Raw genomic sequence first — 20,704 nt, 5'->3', positions numbered from 1 at the left:
GTATGTAGTTTGAAATCTCTGATCATAGTATGGTGGTAATTATGAAAAGAGTTTCATAGTTTACACCATCGATGCAACTACGACATGACACATAGTATCGATTCATTGACAACTCTCGATATACCAATGGTTGTCGAATCGGTCGGGATATATGAATTGAAGGGACCGTACTGTACGCTAATCATAATTGAATGGTTATTGCAGGAACTATCATTTGATACCTAGGGAATCTTGTAAGCGATGCTGCTAGGCGTTTAATATGATTGCTTGGGTTCTATCAGACTTTAGTTCTGACGTTCTTATTATCAAAGAGTTGATAATTAAGAATGGAACAATTGGGGTATGCTCGTATAAAGACATGTTTAGTCCGAATCACATGGAGATGTGAACCCACAGCTAGTTGTATCAATGAACCATTGAGGGCCACACAAGTGCTAGCTTTCTAGATCCCATTGAGAAGTAAAATAGTTCAATGTGTTGAACGGCTTATAAAGGAGTTTGTAAGCGTAAATAAAAATAGAAGTACGACTTCTATAAGGATAATGTAACCTTTAATTTGAGGAACTGTTCCTAATGAAAAGTTGGCCAAACGAGTATTATATTTGAAAATTGTGATTTTCATATACATTATTATGGACTAGATTAAATTAATTCAAGTGTTGAATTAATTAAACACTAGTGGACCTAGTAGAGTCCAAATAATTAAATTAATTCAAGTGTTGGATTAACTAAACAACATTGGGCTTTGTAGAGCCCAATTAGAAATAATTATTAAACTAGTGGGCTTGAGTAAAATCAAGTAATGGTTAAATGGTCTCAAATTTGTTTGAGACAATTAAATAATCTACGGGCCTTGTAATTGTTACAAGCCCAAATAGAATTGCATGCATGGGAGGTGAAGGGTTGGAGACAACTTTTTCAATGTTCAAGGCTTGGCATGCTAAAAGATGTTTTAACTTTTTGCACAACCAAGAATAGTCTCCCCCTTCTCTCCTACACTACATGGCCGAAATTTTGAGGCATATTCTCCTCCAATTTTTTTTTTTCAATTGTTGAGGAAATCCTACACTTGTCATTGAAAAATCCTCTTATTTTTCTAGTACAAAATAAGAGGGTTTCTAGCTTGCAAGTGGTGGGCCTAATTTTGAAGTAAGTAGAGCTTGTAGATTGTCTTGCTATTCAAGAACTAAGGTTTTTACACCTTAGTTGGAGGCATAACATCAATCTTTGCGATTGATAGGTAATATTCTTAACACACTATGTATGACATATTTTTGTGTTTTTGTATTTGTTACACTCTAGTACATGAGGTGCTCGATTTTTGCCTTGAAAAACAAATTTTGAAACTTCCGTTGCGCTTTTTATTCGGGCACCTTAATCGATCCTCTTTCATACGATGACATGTAAAGCCAAGGCTCCATGGATGGGTAATACTGTCCTGATATCCCCGCCGTCGGGTACCATGGTTATACGTAGATAGATCCATCGAATAGTTGTGATACGATATAGCTGATACGAAAGTCACAACTAATGAACTGAATTCAATGAAAGAAAATGAACTCCTATATGATGATATGTTGAGACATGTTTTGACACGTTATGATTTGTTACGATACGTTTAAATTCACATTTTTAAGATCATGAAATGTATGTTGATTACAGTAATACATTTCACTGTTGCATGTTAAATATATGTACTCGTTATAATGTTTATGGTGTGTTGAGTCTTTAGACTCACTAGGTGTGAATGATGTAGGTGAGCATACCAATGAGGAGACTCGAGTACCGAAGACTGAGTAGGCGGAGATGGATGTGCGCACGCTAACCTGAGGACTTTATTTCTCCGCACAACATGTCTATAAGTTAGGAGAGATCATGAATTTTTCCTTATACTCTGTCATTTTATATGTTGAGGGTTGTAAGGATTTTTGTATGTTTGAATTTTGAATCACGATGCTCGACCGTCTAGGGTTTTTCGTTTTGGAATATTTTTAACTGCAGTATTTTTACCAGTATTTGAATCCTCCTATTTTAAAAACTTGTGTGCTACCGAAGCACTGCATAAATGCTGGAAATTATTTATTTCGGAATTTATCTTTTAAAAAAAAATTTAGTAGGCGTTTCACATTAACCGCTAAACCGTAGTGAATCCTAGTATTTTTAGAAAATTAAATTCTATTTAGACATAATAAACATCAAATAATCGCTTGAAAATCCTTAATTATGTAATCATGCAAAGCTACACAATTAAACATTTAATCATATTCTATATATATCATTTATGCATTTTAAAATCATTTAGTTAAAATAAATTAGCAATTAACAATTCTCATGCATGAGGTTTACATAAACAGATTTTTGAACGTTACATAAGATCATGAAACTCATTAAGATCCTACTATATATTTGAATCTGGTTCTTAGTAGAATTATAGGCCTAAAATAAGGATAAAGGTAATTCGAGCTCGAGATTAACATCTGTGATGCAAACGACATGTTTCATTGGTAAGGGCATGAAGATGGTCATTCATACAGATGGGTGATCATTTGATGATGCATTGAACAACTCTTCCTTAGGATTTCCAATTTCTTATCACTTATTGAGTTGAATAGTCAGCTATTATAGTTGTACACCAATATTCTTCTGAGTCGAGACAACATGGAGGCTCTACGTACTAGCATGCAATCTGATCCATTTACCTACTCATTTGAGAGTCATCAGGTGGCCAAGTTGGGTGTAGTTTTGATACACATAATAGTCAAAGCATTGTAGTCGGGGATTCACCGCTCACCTACGAGTCAAGATATCTGAAACAACCCACTCCCATGACATTTTAATTATCTAATTAACGTATGCGGAAGCCTTAACATTTAAAAGGGAAAGAACAATATATCCTTTACATAATAAACATTATCCATACTAATATACATGATCGTTCACAAAATATCATTCAACTCATAACCACAAGCCAACATACTAACTTGTTTTTCCCCTCATTCATTTAACAAACTACATGATATTTTAAAACTTCTCATGTTCATTGTATCCCAAATAAAAGTGACATGATAACAAATCTTTCCCATGGCATTCTATATGACTTCTTCCGCCTCGACCAATCTGTTTCATTTCTTTTTATCACCTGCATCACATGACATAACTGGAATGAGAATAAACTCAATAAGTCAAAAGATATACATAGCAATTACATATATATAACTTTGGCTTAAAACGTGGCTATAGCAATGGCAATGAAAGTAGAGCGATACTATCTTCAATGAACATTACATAATCAAGGCAATATGGATAGTATCTCATGGCATGGGTGAAAGGAAAGGAAATGATAGTATATGACCTGTGACCTGTGGATAGTATCTCTTTGATATATAAATATATCAAAACTGTGAGAGATACTCATAATCATGTGATTGGCCAATGACATGCATGAATTACTATCATTCCTTGGCTTTAATCATATGAACTCTTATTGAGGCATTTATACAAACACTTGGTAGGCACAATGGTGTATTATCTCCTTGATCAATGAATTCAATGAAAATCTTTGAACAATGAACATATAACAATATATAGATCAAATATATACAAATGAAAGGAGCTAATTATCAATAAACATGGCTTATATACATATATTCATCATGTGAGCTCGAGGAGAAGTTTCTACTTACTACCCACAAGCACTTTGGTTGCTATGATGTTCTTTGAATGATTCCTACAACAAAAATCATAATTATTTCCTTAAATCATTACCATTAATCCAAGGAATTAATAATTAGACTTAACCCTTCATCACTCAAAACCTTTCCAATTTAAAAATATAAAAGTTCTTACCTTGAAGCTTGAAGTATAAGGTAGGAGACACTAAAATTTCTACTAGAATCCTTGAACTTGGAGTGGAGAATTGAAAGAAAGAAAACCTTGAAGAGAAAGGAGCTTGAACCGTAGGAAAATAATGGGGGAAGAGAGAAATGTGGAGAAGCATCTTGAAAAGACATATATAAGCCTTCATTCCCTCAAAAACATGTTTTGGAAATTTTTAGCAGCCTGCTAGGAGCATATGCGCGACATTTCCGGCGCATATGCGCGCCCCCTACTGCCCAAAAATAAAAACTTCAGCACCCCGCGCGCCATGGCGCGAGTTCTGGCGTGGTGGCGCGCCTCATTCTGTCCAAAACACATTTTTCACTTCCGAATTTGCAAAAGTGGACAACATGAAAGTTGTAGCCCTATGTGTTTTCTTAAATCTCACACTAGTTTCGGGTTATTTGGAGGTCTGAGTAAAAAGTTATGCCCATTCTACCTACATGTGTCAGTGCAAGAACAACGAAACACACGACACACTTCGGGCCACTTTTGGCTCGTCTCCCCTAACGATTTAAACAAAACTCAAAAAAAGAAAGTTATAGCCATAAATCTTATCTTTCTAATGGAAGTGGCCTCACATCAATTGGATCAATATACAAGACATTATGCTAAAAACCACAACTACTGCAACAATTTTCATATCATTTCTGCACTTCCATTTCCTATTTGGCTCAAGATCAACTTTCTATTCTACCCATTCATTTCCATAATCATCACCAACTATGAACATAATACCAAAACAATAACCATTCCAATAAACATATCCATAACCAGTAACCATTCAACATAATCTCTACCAGTAAATCATAAAGCATGATCATAACAACAATAAACCATAAGGATTAACATGATAAAAGGTTGAGCTATTACAATCTCCCCTCCTTATAAAAATTTCGTCCCCAAAATTTTCTTACCGTTGAATAAATTGGGATAACGATGTTTCATTTCCTCATCAGGTTCCTTAGTTGCCTCTTCAATCATATGATTCCGCCATAGAACTTTTACTATACCAATCTCTTTGTTTCTTAATACTTTTACCTTGCGATCAAGAATTTAAACCGGTACTTCTTCGTATGTTAGGTTAGTAAAAGATCTAATGATTAATGTCGAAGAACATGAGGGAAGATATTTGCGTAGCATAGACACATGAAAGACATTGTGCATTCGATCCAAGTCTGGTGGCAATGCAAGACGATAGGCTCGGTTTCCAATCTTGTCAAGAATTTCAAACGACCCAATATATCGAGGACTTAATTTACCTTTCTTGCCAAAACGCATCACTCCCTTAAAAGGAGCTATTTTAATAAAAACATGGTCACCTACCTCGAATGTTAAAGGCTATCGACGAACATCGGCATAACTCTTCTGTCGAGACTGAGCGGTCCTTATTCTTTCTTGGATCACTGCCAAAACATCTGCTGTTTGTGAACCAATTATGGGCCCAAAGTCTTCCTTTCACCTACCTCTTCCCAATATAAAGGAGATCGACACTTTCTTCCATATAAAACCTCGTAGGGTGCCATGCCGATTGAAGACTGGTAGTTGTTGTTATACGTGAATTCCACCAAAGGAAACTTAGAATCCCAACTTCCCATGAAATCAATCGTGCAGGCTCGTAACATATCTTCAAGAATTTTAATCACCCTCTCTGACTGCCCATCACTCTAAGGATGATATGCTGTGCTAAAAGCCAACTTGGTGCCCAAGGCTCTATGCAAACTTTTCCAGAATTCAGAAGTAAACCTCGTGTCACGATCAGATACAATTGATACAGAGATTCCATGAAGTCTTACAATCTGAGCTACATAGACTTCAGTATACTGGTTCATTGTAATCTTCGTTTTGACCGGAAGAAAATGATCCGACTTAGTTAACCTGTCAACAATCACCCAGATGGAGTTGTAACCATTTGGTGTTCTTGGAAGTCCTGTTACGAATTTCATGGTGATATGCTCCCATTTCCACTAAGGTATTGGGAGATATTGCAAAGTTCCAGCAGGTCTTTGATGTTCAATCTTAACCTGCTGACAGGTTAGACATTCAGAAATAAATAACATGATATCTTTCTTCATACCTGGCAACCAATAAAGACGTCGAAGATCTTGATACATTTTGGTACTGCAAGGATGAACTGAATAAGGCGTTGAATGAGCTCCAATAAGTATATCTTTCCGAATGTCATCACCCCTAGGAACACAAATTCTACCTCGAAAGGTCAATAAACCATCACGATTCAAACAAAATTCAGAAACTCCTGTTAAATCATTTTTATTCTTCAACTCTAATAACTTAATATCCAATTGTTGCTCCTTTATAATGCGATCAATCAAAGTAGAGCGAAGAACTAGTGCAGATAACTGATCTACTGTACCTGGAGATACCAGAGTTATTTCGTTCCTTTGCAAATCGAGTAATAATGGTTTCTGAATCATTGAACCCAATAAATAACTGTATTTACGGCTTAAAGCATCTGAAAGACATTAGCTTTTCCAGGATGATAGCTAATGGTGCAATCATAGTCTTTTACCAGTTCCAACCACCTCCGCTGCCTCATATTCAATTCTTTCTGTGAAAACAAATAACTCAAACTTTTATGATCTGTAAAAATTTCACATTTCTCACCATATAAATAATGTCGCCAAATCTTTAAGGAGAATACCACAGCCGCCAACTCCAAATCATGCGTGGGATAATTCTTCTCATATTCTTTTAGCTGACGAGAAACATAAGCAATCACTTTCCCACGTTGCATCAACACAACACCTAACCACTGCTTTGAAGCATCTGTATACACAACAAAATCCTCAGTACCATAAGGATGTACTAATATAGGGGCAGAGGTTAACTTATCTTTCAGAGTGTGGAATGCTTGTTGGCATTCTATGGTCCATTCAAATTTTGATAGCCTTTCGTGTCAAGCTTGTCAATGGCAATGCTATTTTCGAGAAGTCTGCTATGAATCGTCTGTAATACCCTGCCAAACCAAGAAAACTCCGTACCTCTGAAACGGTCTTTGGAATGGACCATTGCTTAATATATTCAATCTTGGATGGATCAACTGTTATTCCTTCTTTTGACACAATATGGCCCAAAAACGCCACTTGCTCTAACCAAAACTCACATTTCTTTAACTTCGCGTATAATTGCTTCTCCCTCAATGCCTGTAACACGATCCTCAAATGCTCACTATGAACTTCTCATGTCTTAGAATATATCAAAATGTCGTCAATAAATACAATCACAAAAGCATCCAAATACGGCTTAAAGACACGATTCATCAAATGCATAAACACTGAAGGAGCATTATTTAATCCAAACGACATCACCAAAAATTCATAATGGACATACCTCGTTCTAAAAGCAGCTTTGGTATGTCCTCCGTTTTTACTTTCAATTGATGATATCCGGATCGAAGATCGATTTTTGAAAACACGGTGGCCCCTTGCAATTGATCAAAAAGATCATCGATTCGAGGTAAAGGATATTTCTTTTTAATAGTTACCTTGTTGAGTTCTCGATAATCAATGCATAACCTCAATGATCCATCCTTATTTTTCACGAACAAAATCGGAGCTCCCCATGGCGACGAACTAGGAAGAATAAAACCTTTATCTAATAGCTCCTGTAATTGATTCTTCAATTCTTTCATTTCAGTTGGAGCCATTCTATACTGAGCTTTAGAAATTGGGGTTGTACCTGGACTCAATTCAATAACAAACTCTACCTCTCGATCAGTAGGTAAGCCAGGCACATCATCAGCAAATACATCAGGATGCTCCTGAACTACATCAATATTTTTATTTTGCACATTACTGTCCCTATTCACATCTGATACTAAGGCTAAAAAACAAGTACAGCCCTTATTCAATAATTTTGTAGCTTGTAGACAAGAAACAAGGGGAATATTGAGCGATGAACCTAGCCCAACAAATTCATCACTATCATAATCACAAGTTAAAAACTTCACGGTCTTTTACACACAGTCAATCACGGCACGATAAGCGTATAACCAATCCATACCCAAAATAACATCGAAAGCAACCATCGGAATTACAATAAAATCAGCATACAACAATCTCGAACCTATCTGTACTGGACATGCCTTAAGAATAATTTTAGGACAAATTTCATCACCAGAAGGCAACATAATATTGAATTGTAAAGGCATGATAGTAGGCTCGCGAGATAAGGAGTGCATAAATACTTCAGACATAAAGGAATGATATGACTGAAGAATCAGGATTTGCTTCTTCTTTTGTCATCGTAAAGATTCTTCCTTGAACTTTTCCTTTATCAGAGGAGAGAGGACATTTTTGTGCGGTATGCCCCATTTCTTTGCACCTATAACATCGGACACTTCCAACCAGACACTCACCTTTGTGTGGCTTGCCACACTTAGGGCATAACGATCGCTCCACATCTGAAGAAGGCACGGAAGGTTTATTGCGTTGCTCCATTTTGCCTTTTCTTTTGTAACCACCTCGAGTACTAGCACTTGCACCTTGCCCTCTAGTTTGAAAATCTTGTCTTCTTAATGCTGCTCCTTTTCAATTTCCTGTTCATTGTGCTCGACAAGTAAGGCTCTTTCCACAATGTCTTGAAAGGTGATCACTTTTGCCATATGCACATCCCTTCGAATTTCCGGTTTCAACCCACGAAGGAAGTGTTCTCCTTTGTCTTTATCATTTTCAGCAATAAATGGCACAAACACGCATCCTTCTTCAAATTTCAATATATATTCAGCAAGAGACAAGGAATATTGGCTCAATGCAAGAAATTCCTTAACTTTCTTTGCTTTAACTTCTCTTGAAAAGTTCTTGGCAAAAAATAACTCTTTAAACTCGTCTCATTTTAACTCGCGAACATTGACAGTCACTTTCATAGCTTCCCACCAGATGCGAGCAGCTTTCACTAGCATAAACACAGAACATCTCACTCTATCTCGATCAGTGAACTTCAGATAATCGAATATAGCCTCCAATGATTTAACCCATTCAAGAGCTACGAGTGGATCAGCACCACCAACAAATTCGGGAGGGTTCGCTCGCCTGAATACTTCATAAGAACTACCTTTGGTGCTTTCCACTCTACTATGTCCTCTTCCTTGACCATGACCCTGGGTTGAGGTATGCAGGCTCAACAACTGTTGAATTTGTTCACCATGAACTTTCGCCTGTTCTTGTATTAATTTACTGAATTCGTCTACAACATTGGTAGTCATATCAGTGGTAAGGGTCCTATCATCCCCTTCAGTAACCTTTCGTTTAGGAGGCATTTCCTACACATAATCTCACTTTAACATAGATAAGAAGAAAATACATCAATAACAATGGAATATGATCAACTCTCAATGTTAAAATCAATAGACGCATGATCGAAAACATACCGGATTGTCCTAGGTCGAAGAAGTCATATACGGTCCAAGAACTTTCGCTCTGATACCAATTGAAAAAACCCACTGCCATGACATTTTAATTAACTAATTAACGTATGTGGAAGCCTTAACATTTAAAAGGGAAAGAACAATATATCCTTTACATAATAAACATTATCCATACTAATATACATGATCGTTCACAAAATAGCATTCAACTCATAACCACAAGCCAACATACTAACTTGTTTTTCCCCTCATTCATTTAACAAACTACATGATATTTTAAACTTCTCATGTTCATTGTATCCCAAATAAAAGTGACATGATAACAAGTCTTTCCCATGGCATTCTATATGACTTCTTCCGCCACGAACAATCTGTTTCATTTCTTTTTATCACCTGCATCACATGACATAACTGGAATGAGAATAAACTCAATAAGTAGAAAGATATACATAGCAATTACATATATATAACTTTGGCTTAAAACGTGGCTATAGCAATGGCAATGAAAGTAGAGCGATACTATCTTCAATGAACATTACATAATGAAGGCAATATGGATAGTATCTCATGGCATGAGTGAAAGGAAAGGAAATGATAGTCTATGACCTGTGACCTGTGGATAGTATCTCTTTGATATATAAATATATCAAAACTGTGAGAGATACTCATAATCATGTGATTGGCCAATGACATGCATGAATTACTATCATTCCTTGGCTTTAATCATAGGAACTCTTATTGAGGCATTTATACAAACACTTGGTAGGCACAATGGTGTATTAGCTCCTTGATCAATGAATTCAATGAAAATCTTTGAACAATGAACATATAACAATATATAGATCAAATATATACAAATGAAAGGAGCTAATTATCAATAAACATGGCTTATATACATATATTCATCATGTGAGCTCGAGGAGAAGTTTCTACTTACTACCCACAAGCACTTTGGTTGCTATGATGTTCTTTGAATGATTCCTACAACAAAAATCATAATTATTTCCTTAAATCATTACCATTAATCCAAGGAATTAATAATTAGACTTAACCCTTCATCACTCAAAACCTTTCCAATTTAAAAATATAAAAGTTCTTACCTTGAAGCTTGAAGTATAAGGTAGGAGACACTAAAATTTCTACTAGAATCCTTGAACTTGGAAGTTAAAAATGTGTTTCGGACAGAATGAGGCATTCCAATAAACATATCCATAACCAGTAACCATTCAGGGCATGATCTCTGATGAAGTGATGTCTGACATCTATGTGCTTGGTTCTGAAGTGAAGAACTGGATTATAGGTAATGGCAATTGTACTTGTATTATCACAAAATATTGGCGATTCTTTAGCATCAATGCCATAATCTCTCAGTTGTTGCTGAATCCAGAGCAGTTGAGCACAGCAGCTTCCAGCAGCAAGATATTCTGCTTCAGTTGTGGAAGTTTCTATAGATGTTTGCTTCTTGCTGAACCAGGAGATCAGTCTGTCCCCTAGAAACTGACATGATCCACTAGTACTTTTACGATTAAGCTTACATCCTGCATAATCTGCATCTGAATATCCAACTAAATTGAAAGATGAATCTTTAGAATACCATAACCCAACATTTTGTGTGCCCTTAAGATATTTCAAAATACGCTTTGCAGATGCAAAATGTGATTGCATAGGATTTGCTTGAAATCTAGCACACATGCATACAGCAAATACAATATCAGGACGACTAGCAGTTAGGTACAATAATGAACCTATTAAACCTCTGTAAAATGTCGTCTCAATTGATATTCCCCCTTGATCAGTGTCCAGTTTTACTGATGAGCTCATGGGAGTACTTGCAGCTGAACATGATTCCATTCCAAACTTCTTCAGTAGTTCCTTCGTGTATATATTTTGACTAATGAAAGTGCCCGACTCCAGTTGCTTCACTTGTAATCCAAGAAAGAATGTCAGTTCACCCATCATGCTCATTTCAAATTTCTCCTGCATTAACTTAGCAAACTTCTCGCATAATTTGGGGTTAGTTGACTCGAAAATAATATCATCAACATAAATTTGAACGAGTAGAATATGATCATTCATGGAAAATTTGAACAATGTCTTATCAACTAATCCAACAAAAAAATCGTGATCAGTTAGAAATTTTGAAAGAGTTTCATATCAAGCTCTTGGAGCTTGTTTAAGACCATATAAGGCTTTGTTAAAATGGTAGACATGATCAGGGAGGTGATGATTGATAAAACCTGGAGTTTGTTCAACGTAGACTTCTTCCTGCAACTGGCCATTCAGAAATGCACTCTTTACATCCATTTGATAGACTTTGAAGTTTTTGAATGAAGCATATGCAAGGAATATTCTGATTGCCTCCAGTCTTGCAACTGGTGCATATGTTTCATCGTAATCAATTCTTTCTTCTTGCCTATATCCTTGTGCTACTAGCCTTGCTTTGTTGCGCACAACTGAACCATCTTCGTTCAGTTTCTTCCTGTACACCAATTTTGTACCTATAACAGTTTTTGAAATTGGCCTTGGAACTAAGTTCCAGACATTGTTATGGATAAACTGATTTAGCTCCTCTTGCATTGCATTTATCTAGTTTGGATTAGCAAGAGCTTCATCAGTCTTCTTGGGTTCTAGTTGTTATACGAAAGCTGAATGAATGAATAGATTGAGCATCTGATTTCTTGTTCTTACTGGATCAGATGGATTACCTATTACCAACTCTGGAGGGTGCGATTTCTTCCATCTGAGTTCAGCATTTGTTGTTTCTATATCAGCAATTGCTTCTGTGGGTAACTGAACGTTTTCAGTTTCAGTTGGTAACTGAATGTCATTTGGTTGTCTTATCAACTGATCGTTAGGAACATCTTCTGGTTCAGCTGGTTGATCTAATACTTCTGATTCAGGTGTTTGGAGGTTGCTTTGATTGATATGGATGTCTTCTTCATCATCATCATCCAAGCTTATATCTGTAAATCTATCAGCTAGCTCAACTTGATCAGTTGTCTTATCAGTTAGTACAGTTTCATCAAAAACAACATGGATAGATTCCTCAACATTTAAAGTATTTTTGTTGAAGACCCTATAAACTCTACTCACTGAAGAATAACAAAGAAATATTCCTTCTGCAGATTTAGCATCAAAGTCTTTTAAATGAGTTTTACCACTGACAAGTATAAAACATCTGCAGCCGAATATTTTGAAGTAGGAAACCACACTTTTTCTTCCATGCCAGATCTCATAAGGTGTTTTCATATGATTCTTATTAATCATTGATCTGTTTTGAGTGTAACACGCAGTGTTCACTGCCTCTGCCCAAAACCTTTGAGAAATACTAGAATCAGCAAGCATTGTTCTAGCAGCCTCTTTGAGGGTCCGATTTCTCCTTTCAGCTACACCATTTTGTTGAGGAGTTCTAGCTGCTGAAAGCTCATGCTTGATTCCGGTATTCTCTAAATAATTTGAAAGAATTTGATTGATAAATTCAGTTCCTCGATCGGATCTGATTCTGTCAGTTCCAACTGATTTTTCATTTAATAATCTTTTGAAAAGCTTAATCAGTTGAGCAGCAGTTTGGTCTTTGGACTTGAGAAATATAACCCAAGTGAATCTTGAAATGTCATCTACAACCACCAAGGTGTATTTCATTCCCCCTAAGCTCATGACTGGTATTGGACCAAATAGATCCATATGTAACAGCTCTAAGCATCGGGAAGAAGATTTACGACCTTTGTTCTTAAAAGAATATTTGATTTGTTTACCAAACTGACATGCTGAGCAAATTTTGTCTTTGATAAAATCCATTTTGGGCAATCCAGTAACAAGATCGTGGTTACTCAAATATGCAATAGACTTGAAGTTCAGGTGGTTAAATCTCTTATGCCACAACAAGTTTTTAGAGGATTTTGAAGCAATAAAACATACTGGTGCATAAGGTTGATCATTCCAGCTGACTTTATAAGTGTTTCCACATCTTTTTCCAGTTAGGATGATCTCTTCAGTTGAGCTTTTGACTGAACAAGAATGTTTTTCAAACGGAACTGAGAATCCATTATCGCATAATTGACTGATGCTGATCAGATTATACTTGAGATTCTCAACTAATAATACGTCATTAATGGTGAAGTTACCATGGATTAACTTACCCTTACCCACAGTTTTACCTTTAGAATTATCTCCAAAACTGGTGTTTGGTCCAGTGTACTTAATCAGTTGAGATAATAATTTTGAATCTCCTGTCATGTGGCGTGAACATCCACTATCCAAGTACCATATAGATTCAATTCTTGTACCTGTTACCTGCAATCACACACAAGATAAGATTCTGGTACCCTTTTTCTATTTGGGTCCAAAGTTGATTAGTCCTTTAGGAATCCAGACTTGGATCAGTCTAACTGACCGTCCAGTTGTTGTATTCCAGATGGTCTTTCCCGGTCTGTGTGTGCTTGGTGTATGGTGTGTGTAACGCCCCAAAAATTTTAAGGTCCACGCGAACCACATGCATTTGAGTTATTAAATTTTTTGTATTTTAATTAAATGTTTAAATTGCATGAATTAATTATGTTGTGCATATTTGCATTTTAAAATATATTTTTCTACATTGTTGCATTAAAAGGTATTTTTAAAGGTTATTCGAGTTGCGATCGAGGAACGGAGACCGAGGTCTGAAAAAAATAGAAAATGTTTTTATTAATATTTATTTTTAATTATTTAAACTAAAGGTGATGTTTTTATTATTTTTGAAAATAAGGAGTTTTGAGGTGATTTTGTACGCCGGGACTTAATTTTTATCTTGTTGGTTTTTCATCAAAAATGCGAACTTTTGGGAAACCCGGCTATTAAATTCACAAACTATTTTTAACAAAACTAATATAATATTTTAATTAATTCCTAATCAATCACTAGTGGGCCTAATTTGGAGGCTTAATGGGCTTAAGCTTAATTAAGGAATTAATTAGTATAAATTATGTAATTCACCCCAAACCCTTCACATAAAGCACACGGCCACTTTTTCAGAATTTTGGCACACCAAAACTCCTCATACACGACACACACACATCAAAATTTTAGAGGAAAAAGTTTGAAGGCTTCAAGGAACTTCTAGCCAAGGTTGTCGTCCCCGTTCTTCGTAATCGTCAACGGTTTTTCGTGCGTTAAATATGTAAAGGCACGCCATATTCTCCTTTTACTCATCATCACACCATATTATGATTTTATTCATGTTTTGTACAAAGAACAAGTAGCATGTTGTTTATTTTCGAAATTTAAGGTGCATGAGTTTTAAAACTTGAATTTTTGATTCCAAAATCAAGTATTTGTATGGAGTAAGGGGCTGCCATGATTAGGAATTAAAAAGGGATATTTTTACATGTTATAGAGAGTCCTAGAAACTCACCAAATAACTACAAACGTGAATAAGAACATGCTGTAACCGTAGGAAACATACAAGGAAAAGAACCGTAAGTTTATGTGATTGGTGGTGGTTCATGTAGCTCGACCACCAAGCATGGGGCAAAAGGGCTCGACCAGGTCTCGAGTGGGGCTAGGTCTAGACGAGGTTCAGGGTCAGGAAGGTTCCTATCATGGCTAGGACCCCTGGTGCGTAGCCTTGGAGGAGTCCCATGCAGCAGGGACTCCTCTCGCGCGATCTGGAAGTTGACAGCAGCCAAGGGGGCTCGCTGCTAGGGCTAGGTGGCTCAGGGTAGGTCCATCAGAGTCCTAGGAGGATGGGAAAGGGACGGACCAGGGTCTGGGTTGGTTTGGTTCAGGCAGGGTCGAGCAGAATGAGAGAAGCGTGAGGGTACTCCATAACGCGCAGGTTGTGCTTCTGGTTCAGGAGGTTTGTGCGCTGGTCCAGGGGCTTGGGTTGGTCTGGGCTTGGTCTAGGAGTGGTCTAGGGAAGGTTAGGGTCGTGTGGGCTCGGTGGTGGCTCGGCTGGGAGAGTCCTAGTTGGGTTAGAAGTCCTAAACATGCAAGGAAGCACACACACTCAAACTTGCAGAAATAGGAGTCGAGTTCCAGGAGCTTTTTGTGCGGGTTAGGGTCATCTTTTGGGGCTGGGCTTGCACACTTGGGTCCCTAGATGGGTTGTCTAGGTTTTGGCTTGAGCCGGCTCGGGCGTGGCTCAGGTAAATTAGGAGATGGCTCGGTGTGTTCGTCGAAGGGTCAAAAACGAGATTAATTAAGCCAAAAAATTGAATCCATGGGTCCATGGGTGTGGCTCATGACTTGGAAGGGTAGAATAAATATTAAAAATGCTATGTTTAAAATTTGGGATCAAAATAACGAGTTTTGAATTTATCCGGAATTTAATCGTCGCACGGGACGCTAATTAACGAGTTAATTGAAACGCCTAGTTTTATGCTTCATAAAATTATGAAAATATAGGGTTAAGCTAAAAATTATTAGAAGTCTAAGTTTTTAATTTGGGAATTTTATATTAACGTTTGGTTTAAATCGGGATTAAAACGCATTAATACGTCATATTTAAAGATTAATTTAAAAGTCCTCGATTTAAGCTAAATAAAAATATGAGAAAATTCATGTAAGCTAAAATAATTATTTGGAACATGTTAGAGGCAATGGAATTAAGAAAATGTCAAAAACGTGTAATTTTACGTCTAGGGGTAAAACGGTCTTTTTACATCTAAAGATTAGTAAACGTCATGGCAGTGTCCTGAATACTGTTTTATGTGTTAATATGATTATTCAAAATGTTTAAGATTTTTATGATGTTGATTTTAAAAATGTTTATGGCTTTTTATGATTTTTATATGTTAAAACGTTTATTTTAAATGTTTACGGATTTTTAAAATGTTTTTTTTAAAATGATTATGGATGTTTATGAATTTTTATATGTTAAATTATGATTTTTAAATGTTCATGGATAGGTAAATGTTAAAATGTTATTTTTAAAACGTTTATGGATTTTATGGTTTAATTATGGACATTTAAAAGACATGTTGCATGTTTGGTTTAAAAGAAAAATGTTATATGCATGTTTAAATTTTATAAAGTGATGAGAATATGAAACGTTGAAGTAAGTGAAGTAATTGTGACTAATACGATGATATGTTGGAAATTTCGTGAGGGTTATGGTCCCAGTGGGAGCCCGACGATCGTGTTTCTTTGGATACGGATATGTAGATGTATACGATGATATGTTAATACGTAAGGCCAAGGCCCAGTTGACGGGTGAGAGTGTCGCTGGTGTCCCCGCCGCCCAGTACTGTGAATACATGTAGATGGATCCATCGCCCAACACGTAGACGTAGACGTAGATGAACACGAAAGTCACAATTAACGATCTGAATTCAACGAAAGTAAAAAAGAAATACGTATATGTTGATGATAATATGAATATGAATATGTTGAGGATGATACGATTAAGTTTACAAAAATGTTATTGTTTAAGGTTTTTATGCATCATGAAAATGTTTACGAAAATGTTTAAGTTTAAGTTTATGCATCTTCATGAAAACGATATTTTAAGTACAAGTATTTTTCACTGATATATGTTAACTGTATTACGTATTACTCGTTATCAAAAATATGACGTGTTGAGTCTTTTAGACTCACTAGGTGTGATTGATGCAGGTGATTATGATAATAATGTTTATGGAGGTCTTGATGGTTGACTTTGCTGGACTGAAGGTGCACATAACCCGAGGACCGACGCTAGCTTTCCGCACTAGTTTATGATTCATGATTTTAAATGATGTTAAAGATATTTTTTTACGACAATTTATTTATGAGTGGTTTTTGAGAGGTTATAGTATGTGCTATATTTTTCAAATGTTAGTTGGTTGATTTATTTTAAAATGGTGTCAAAAATATTTTATGCTTGTGTATGCAATTCGGCCGATGTTATGACAGATTTTTTTTTAAAAAAAAAAAATTTCTAGCACGTTTTAAGAAAACGAAAAAGGACAGGAAGTTTCAGTGTGCAGGAGATACAACATGTGATTTGCCCTTTTTCAACTGATTGTTCAGCCAGTATCTCTTCTAAACTGGCTTCCTGTTATAGTAATTTGAGTAGCCATTTGAGTAATTTTTGCTGAAAAATTTTAGTGGCTGACTTCGTGAGTCAGTCACAACTTTTTGGGCTATAACCAATACCACATCTTTTGCCCTTGTTCATACTTTGAGTTGGCTGTTCAATCAGTTTACTTGGCTCAGCTTGTTCTTGTACCATAACTGATTTGACAAAGTGAATGTATTTCCCTTTATCCATTTTCAGTTTTGGTCGAGTATCCTTGGGAGATATTTCATCTTGGTTACTGAACCCTAAACCAGTTTTATCAGTAACTGATTTTTGTGAGTTCTGTATATCAGTCAATACAACAGATGATTTGTTCCAATCCTGAATAAGCTTAGTTTGCTTTGAATTTTCAAGAATCAACTTTTGAATCATTAACTGATCATTGCTTCTTTCAGTATTGAGTTCAGCAATTTTCTTTTTCAGGCTCAACATGTCAAATAATTCATCAGTTGTAGTCTTATTATCTATAGGATCAGTTTGCTTTGCTCTGGCCTTTTGAAATGATAAGGCAAGCTTTTGATACTCACTAACCATATCATGCAATGTTGAAATAAGTTCTTCTCTTGTAAAATCAGTTGAGCTAAAATCAAATACCTGTTGACTGCTGGACTCCAGTTCTGTATCAGCAGCCATCAGACATTTCACTTCTTCTTCATTGTCACTATAACTGCATGAATTTTCTGGTTCTGACTCCTCGCTGTCAGTGTTTGCCCATTTTGATTTACTTTCTTCAGCCAAGAGCACTTCATGCTTCTTCCTGGAGAACTTCTTATCATCTTTGGATCTCTTTTTGTGCTCATATGGTTTCTTTCTTCTTTCAGTTGAGCCTTGACTGTCTTTCTTTGGTTTGGTACAGTCAGCAATGAAGTGAACTGGTTTGCCACAATTGTAGCAAGCGTTTGATTCTTCCTTGGAATTGCTCCTTTGATATCTATTTTGAAAGTTTCCTTGATTTTTCCTCATAAATCTTCCAAACTTTTTGATGAACAATGACATGGCATCATTTCTTAGTTGATCAGCAGCTTTTTCAACTGAACCAATTGGTTCTGTTCTAACAGCAGCTAAGGCAGTTTTGACTGCTGGAGTAAAAGATTCTCCTTCTCGAGTTTGCAGCTCAAACTCGTAGGCTTTCAAATCAGCAAATAGATCATGAAGCTCAACTTTGTTCAGATCCTTGGATTCCCTCATTTCCATGGTCTTCACATCCCACTCCTTGGGATGACCTCTGATTATCTTCAATGCAACTTCTTTGTTTGAGTACACTTTTCCAAGTGCATTTAGTTCATTGATTATGCAGCTGGTTCTTTCATCATAATCATGCATCGTTTCACCAACTCTCATTTTGATATTGTCAAACTTCTGAACAGCAACAGAAAGTTTGTTTTCTTTGATTTGTTCGTTCCCTTCGCAAAGCTGGATCAGCTTCTCCCAAATCTATTTGGTTGTCTTGCACATTTTGATTTTACTGAAAGTTACTTTATCCAGCATCTTGTATAGTATATCCTTTGCCACATTATCCAAGTTGGCTTTTCTTTTATCCTCTGTGGTCCATTCTTCTCTGGTCTTTTCTATACGATGAGGTTCCCCATCAGTAATGGCAACAGCTGTATTGGCTTTCAAAATATTCTTGGGTCCGTCAGTTATAACGTACCACATATCATCTTGTGCAGCTAGGTGAGCCTGCATCCTGATCTTCCAATCATCGAAGTCTTCTCTAGAGAACATAGAAATCTTGTTGAATGAAGACATAATGAACAATTTAAGTATAGATATTCTGAGACGAGATATAACTTCTTTGATACCACTTGAAATGATCGGTTAAACTAATAAAGAGTGTTTAGAAGGGGGGTTGAATAAACACTTCTCGAATTTAAGTATTCTTCGACAATATGAGTTCATTTATGTTACAAAATGATACTAAATATCCCGTCGGTCAATGACAATCAGTTAAACTGAACAAAACAGTTGCGGAAAATGAACTGACTGAAAGATAGAGTATCTAACTGAAAAGTAACGACTAAATTAAAGATAACACAATGTGTTTCTGGATGTTCGGAGACTTGAATAACTCCTACGTCACCCCTTCTATCACGAAGATAGGATATCCACTAAAAGACTTTGATCAAATACAAGATACTGCACTGACCCACTTCAGTTTGAACTTATCACTTTGCCACAACTGAAACTCTTAGTATGGAACACTTTTATAGTTGGTAACTGATCTTAGCACAACTTAGAAAAACTATCAAAGATTACAAAGTGCTATTTTTGCTCGAGAATGTAGCCTTGAATGCTACTGATATAACTGGTAAATGTGAGCTTTTGGCTTCTGAGTATGAGTAGATATTTTAGCAGCGTAACAGCAAATAGAATGAGATAGCTAAGATCAGTTGTTGTTTCTTCGGCTGCTATCTTAGATTATTTATAGGCTTCTCTCTCAACGGTAACATTAAAGGATATTTGAATATTCTAACCGTTGATTGCCACGTCGATATACTCTGACAGTCGTACACTGCTTTTCTGAAATGCGGCGATCCACTACCAGTTGCAGGTAGTTGTACTATTTGTCGGTTGTCGCTTTCAACTGATGACGTGTACAGCTGAGAGATCAGCTGGTAAAGAATCAGTTGACGACAATGAACTTCAGTTCTATCGATCAGTTAACTGAATTCAGCTGATGACGTGTTGAGTTGATGATCAGTTCAGTTTCTTAGTTCAGTTGGTTCATATTTTGTCAAAACACCGGAATTAAGTTTCCAACACAGTTGTTAAGTTTTTAGCATAATAATTTGTATATTGATCCAAATGATGTGAGGCCAAGTTCATTAGAAAGCTAAGATCCAAGCTACAACTTTCATGTTTTGAGTTTTGTTCAAATCATTAGGGAAGATGAGCCAAAAGTAGCACGAAGTGTGTCATGTGTATCGTTGTTTCTGCACTGACACATGTTGAGATAATGAGCATAAATCTTTACTCAGACCTTAAAATTACATGAGGCCGATTGGAAATGCAAGAAAAGACATAGGGCTACAACTTTCATGTCGACCACTTTTGCAATTCGGAACTCCCTTGCAGTAGCTTCCGCGCATATGCGCGACTTGATGTCACGCATATGCGCGAGAGGGGCAGCATGGTGCGCGCATATGCGTCGGATGGCGTTGCGCATATGCGCCACTTTGTTCAGCAATATAATCGGGTTTTCATGTTTTCGGGCGTGGGAATGGCTTATATACCCATTTTCTAGAGGTTTCTTCAGATCTCTTCTTCCTTCTTCTTCATTGGAACGTTTCTTGCTCCTTTCCTCAAAAATTTTCTCTCCTTCAAGCCCAGTAGATTTTTAGCTTCTTCTACATCAATTTCCACGCAACAAGGTAAGAAACTTATATTTAGTTTAGAAAAGTTTAAGA

The 20,704-nt window shown here is 36.4% G+C and overlaps 1 protein-coding gene and 2 long non-coding RNA genes across 3 annotated transcripts; all 3 read right to left on the bottom strand.

Annotated features, from left to right (window-relative positions):
- Positions 1–3,053: 3,053 nt before the first annotated feature.
- LOC140836236 (uncharacterized) lies at positions 3,054–3,970 on the bottom strand. Its single transcript, XR_012119045.1, has 3 exons — positions 3,847–3,970; positions 3,684–3,727; positions 3,054–3,139 (listed from the first exon to the last, which is right to left on the bottom strand). It is a non-coding gene; the product is annotated as an uncharacterized lncRNA (long non-coding RNA).
- A 1,573-nt stretch (positions 3,971–5,543) lies between these two features.
- Positions 5,544–8,336, bottom strand: LOC140835731 (uncharacterized). Its single transcript, XM_073201138.1, has 6 exons — positions 8,255–8,336; positions 7,604–7,719; positions 7,228–7,501; positions 6,539–6,663; positions 5,954–6,302; positions 5,544–5,806 (listed from the first exon to the last, which is right to left on the bottom strand). Exons 1-6 carry the CDS (start codon positions 8,334–8,336, stop codon positions 5,544–5,546), a joined length of 1,209 nt encoding a protein of 402 aa, XP_073057239.1.
- Positions 8,337–9,032: 696 nt separating this feature from the next.
- Positions 9,033–10,424, bottom strand: LOC140836184 (uncharacterized). The gene is made up of 3 exons (XR_012119009.1): positions 10,363–10,424; positions 10,200–10,243; positions 9,033–9,157 (listed from the first exon to the last, which is right to left on the bottom strand). It is a non-coding gene; the product is annotated as an uncharacterized lncRNA (long non-coding RNA).
- Positions 10,425–20,704: the final 10,280 nt, after the last annotated feature.

This window comes from Primulina eburnea, chromosome 7 (assembly GCF_022965805.1).
Source record: "Primulina eburnea isolate SZY01 chromosome 7, ASM2296580v1, whole genome shotgun sequence".
NCBI classification, from domain to species: Eukaryota; Viridiplantae; Streptophyta; class Magnoliopsida; order Lamiales; family Gesneriaceae; genus Primulina; species Primulina eburnea.
This window is presented reverse-complemented; position numbering and strand designations above follow the sequence as displayed.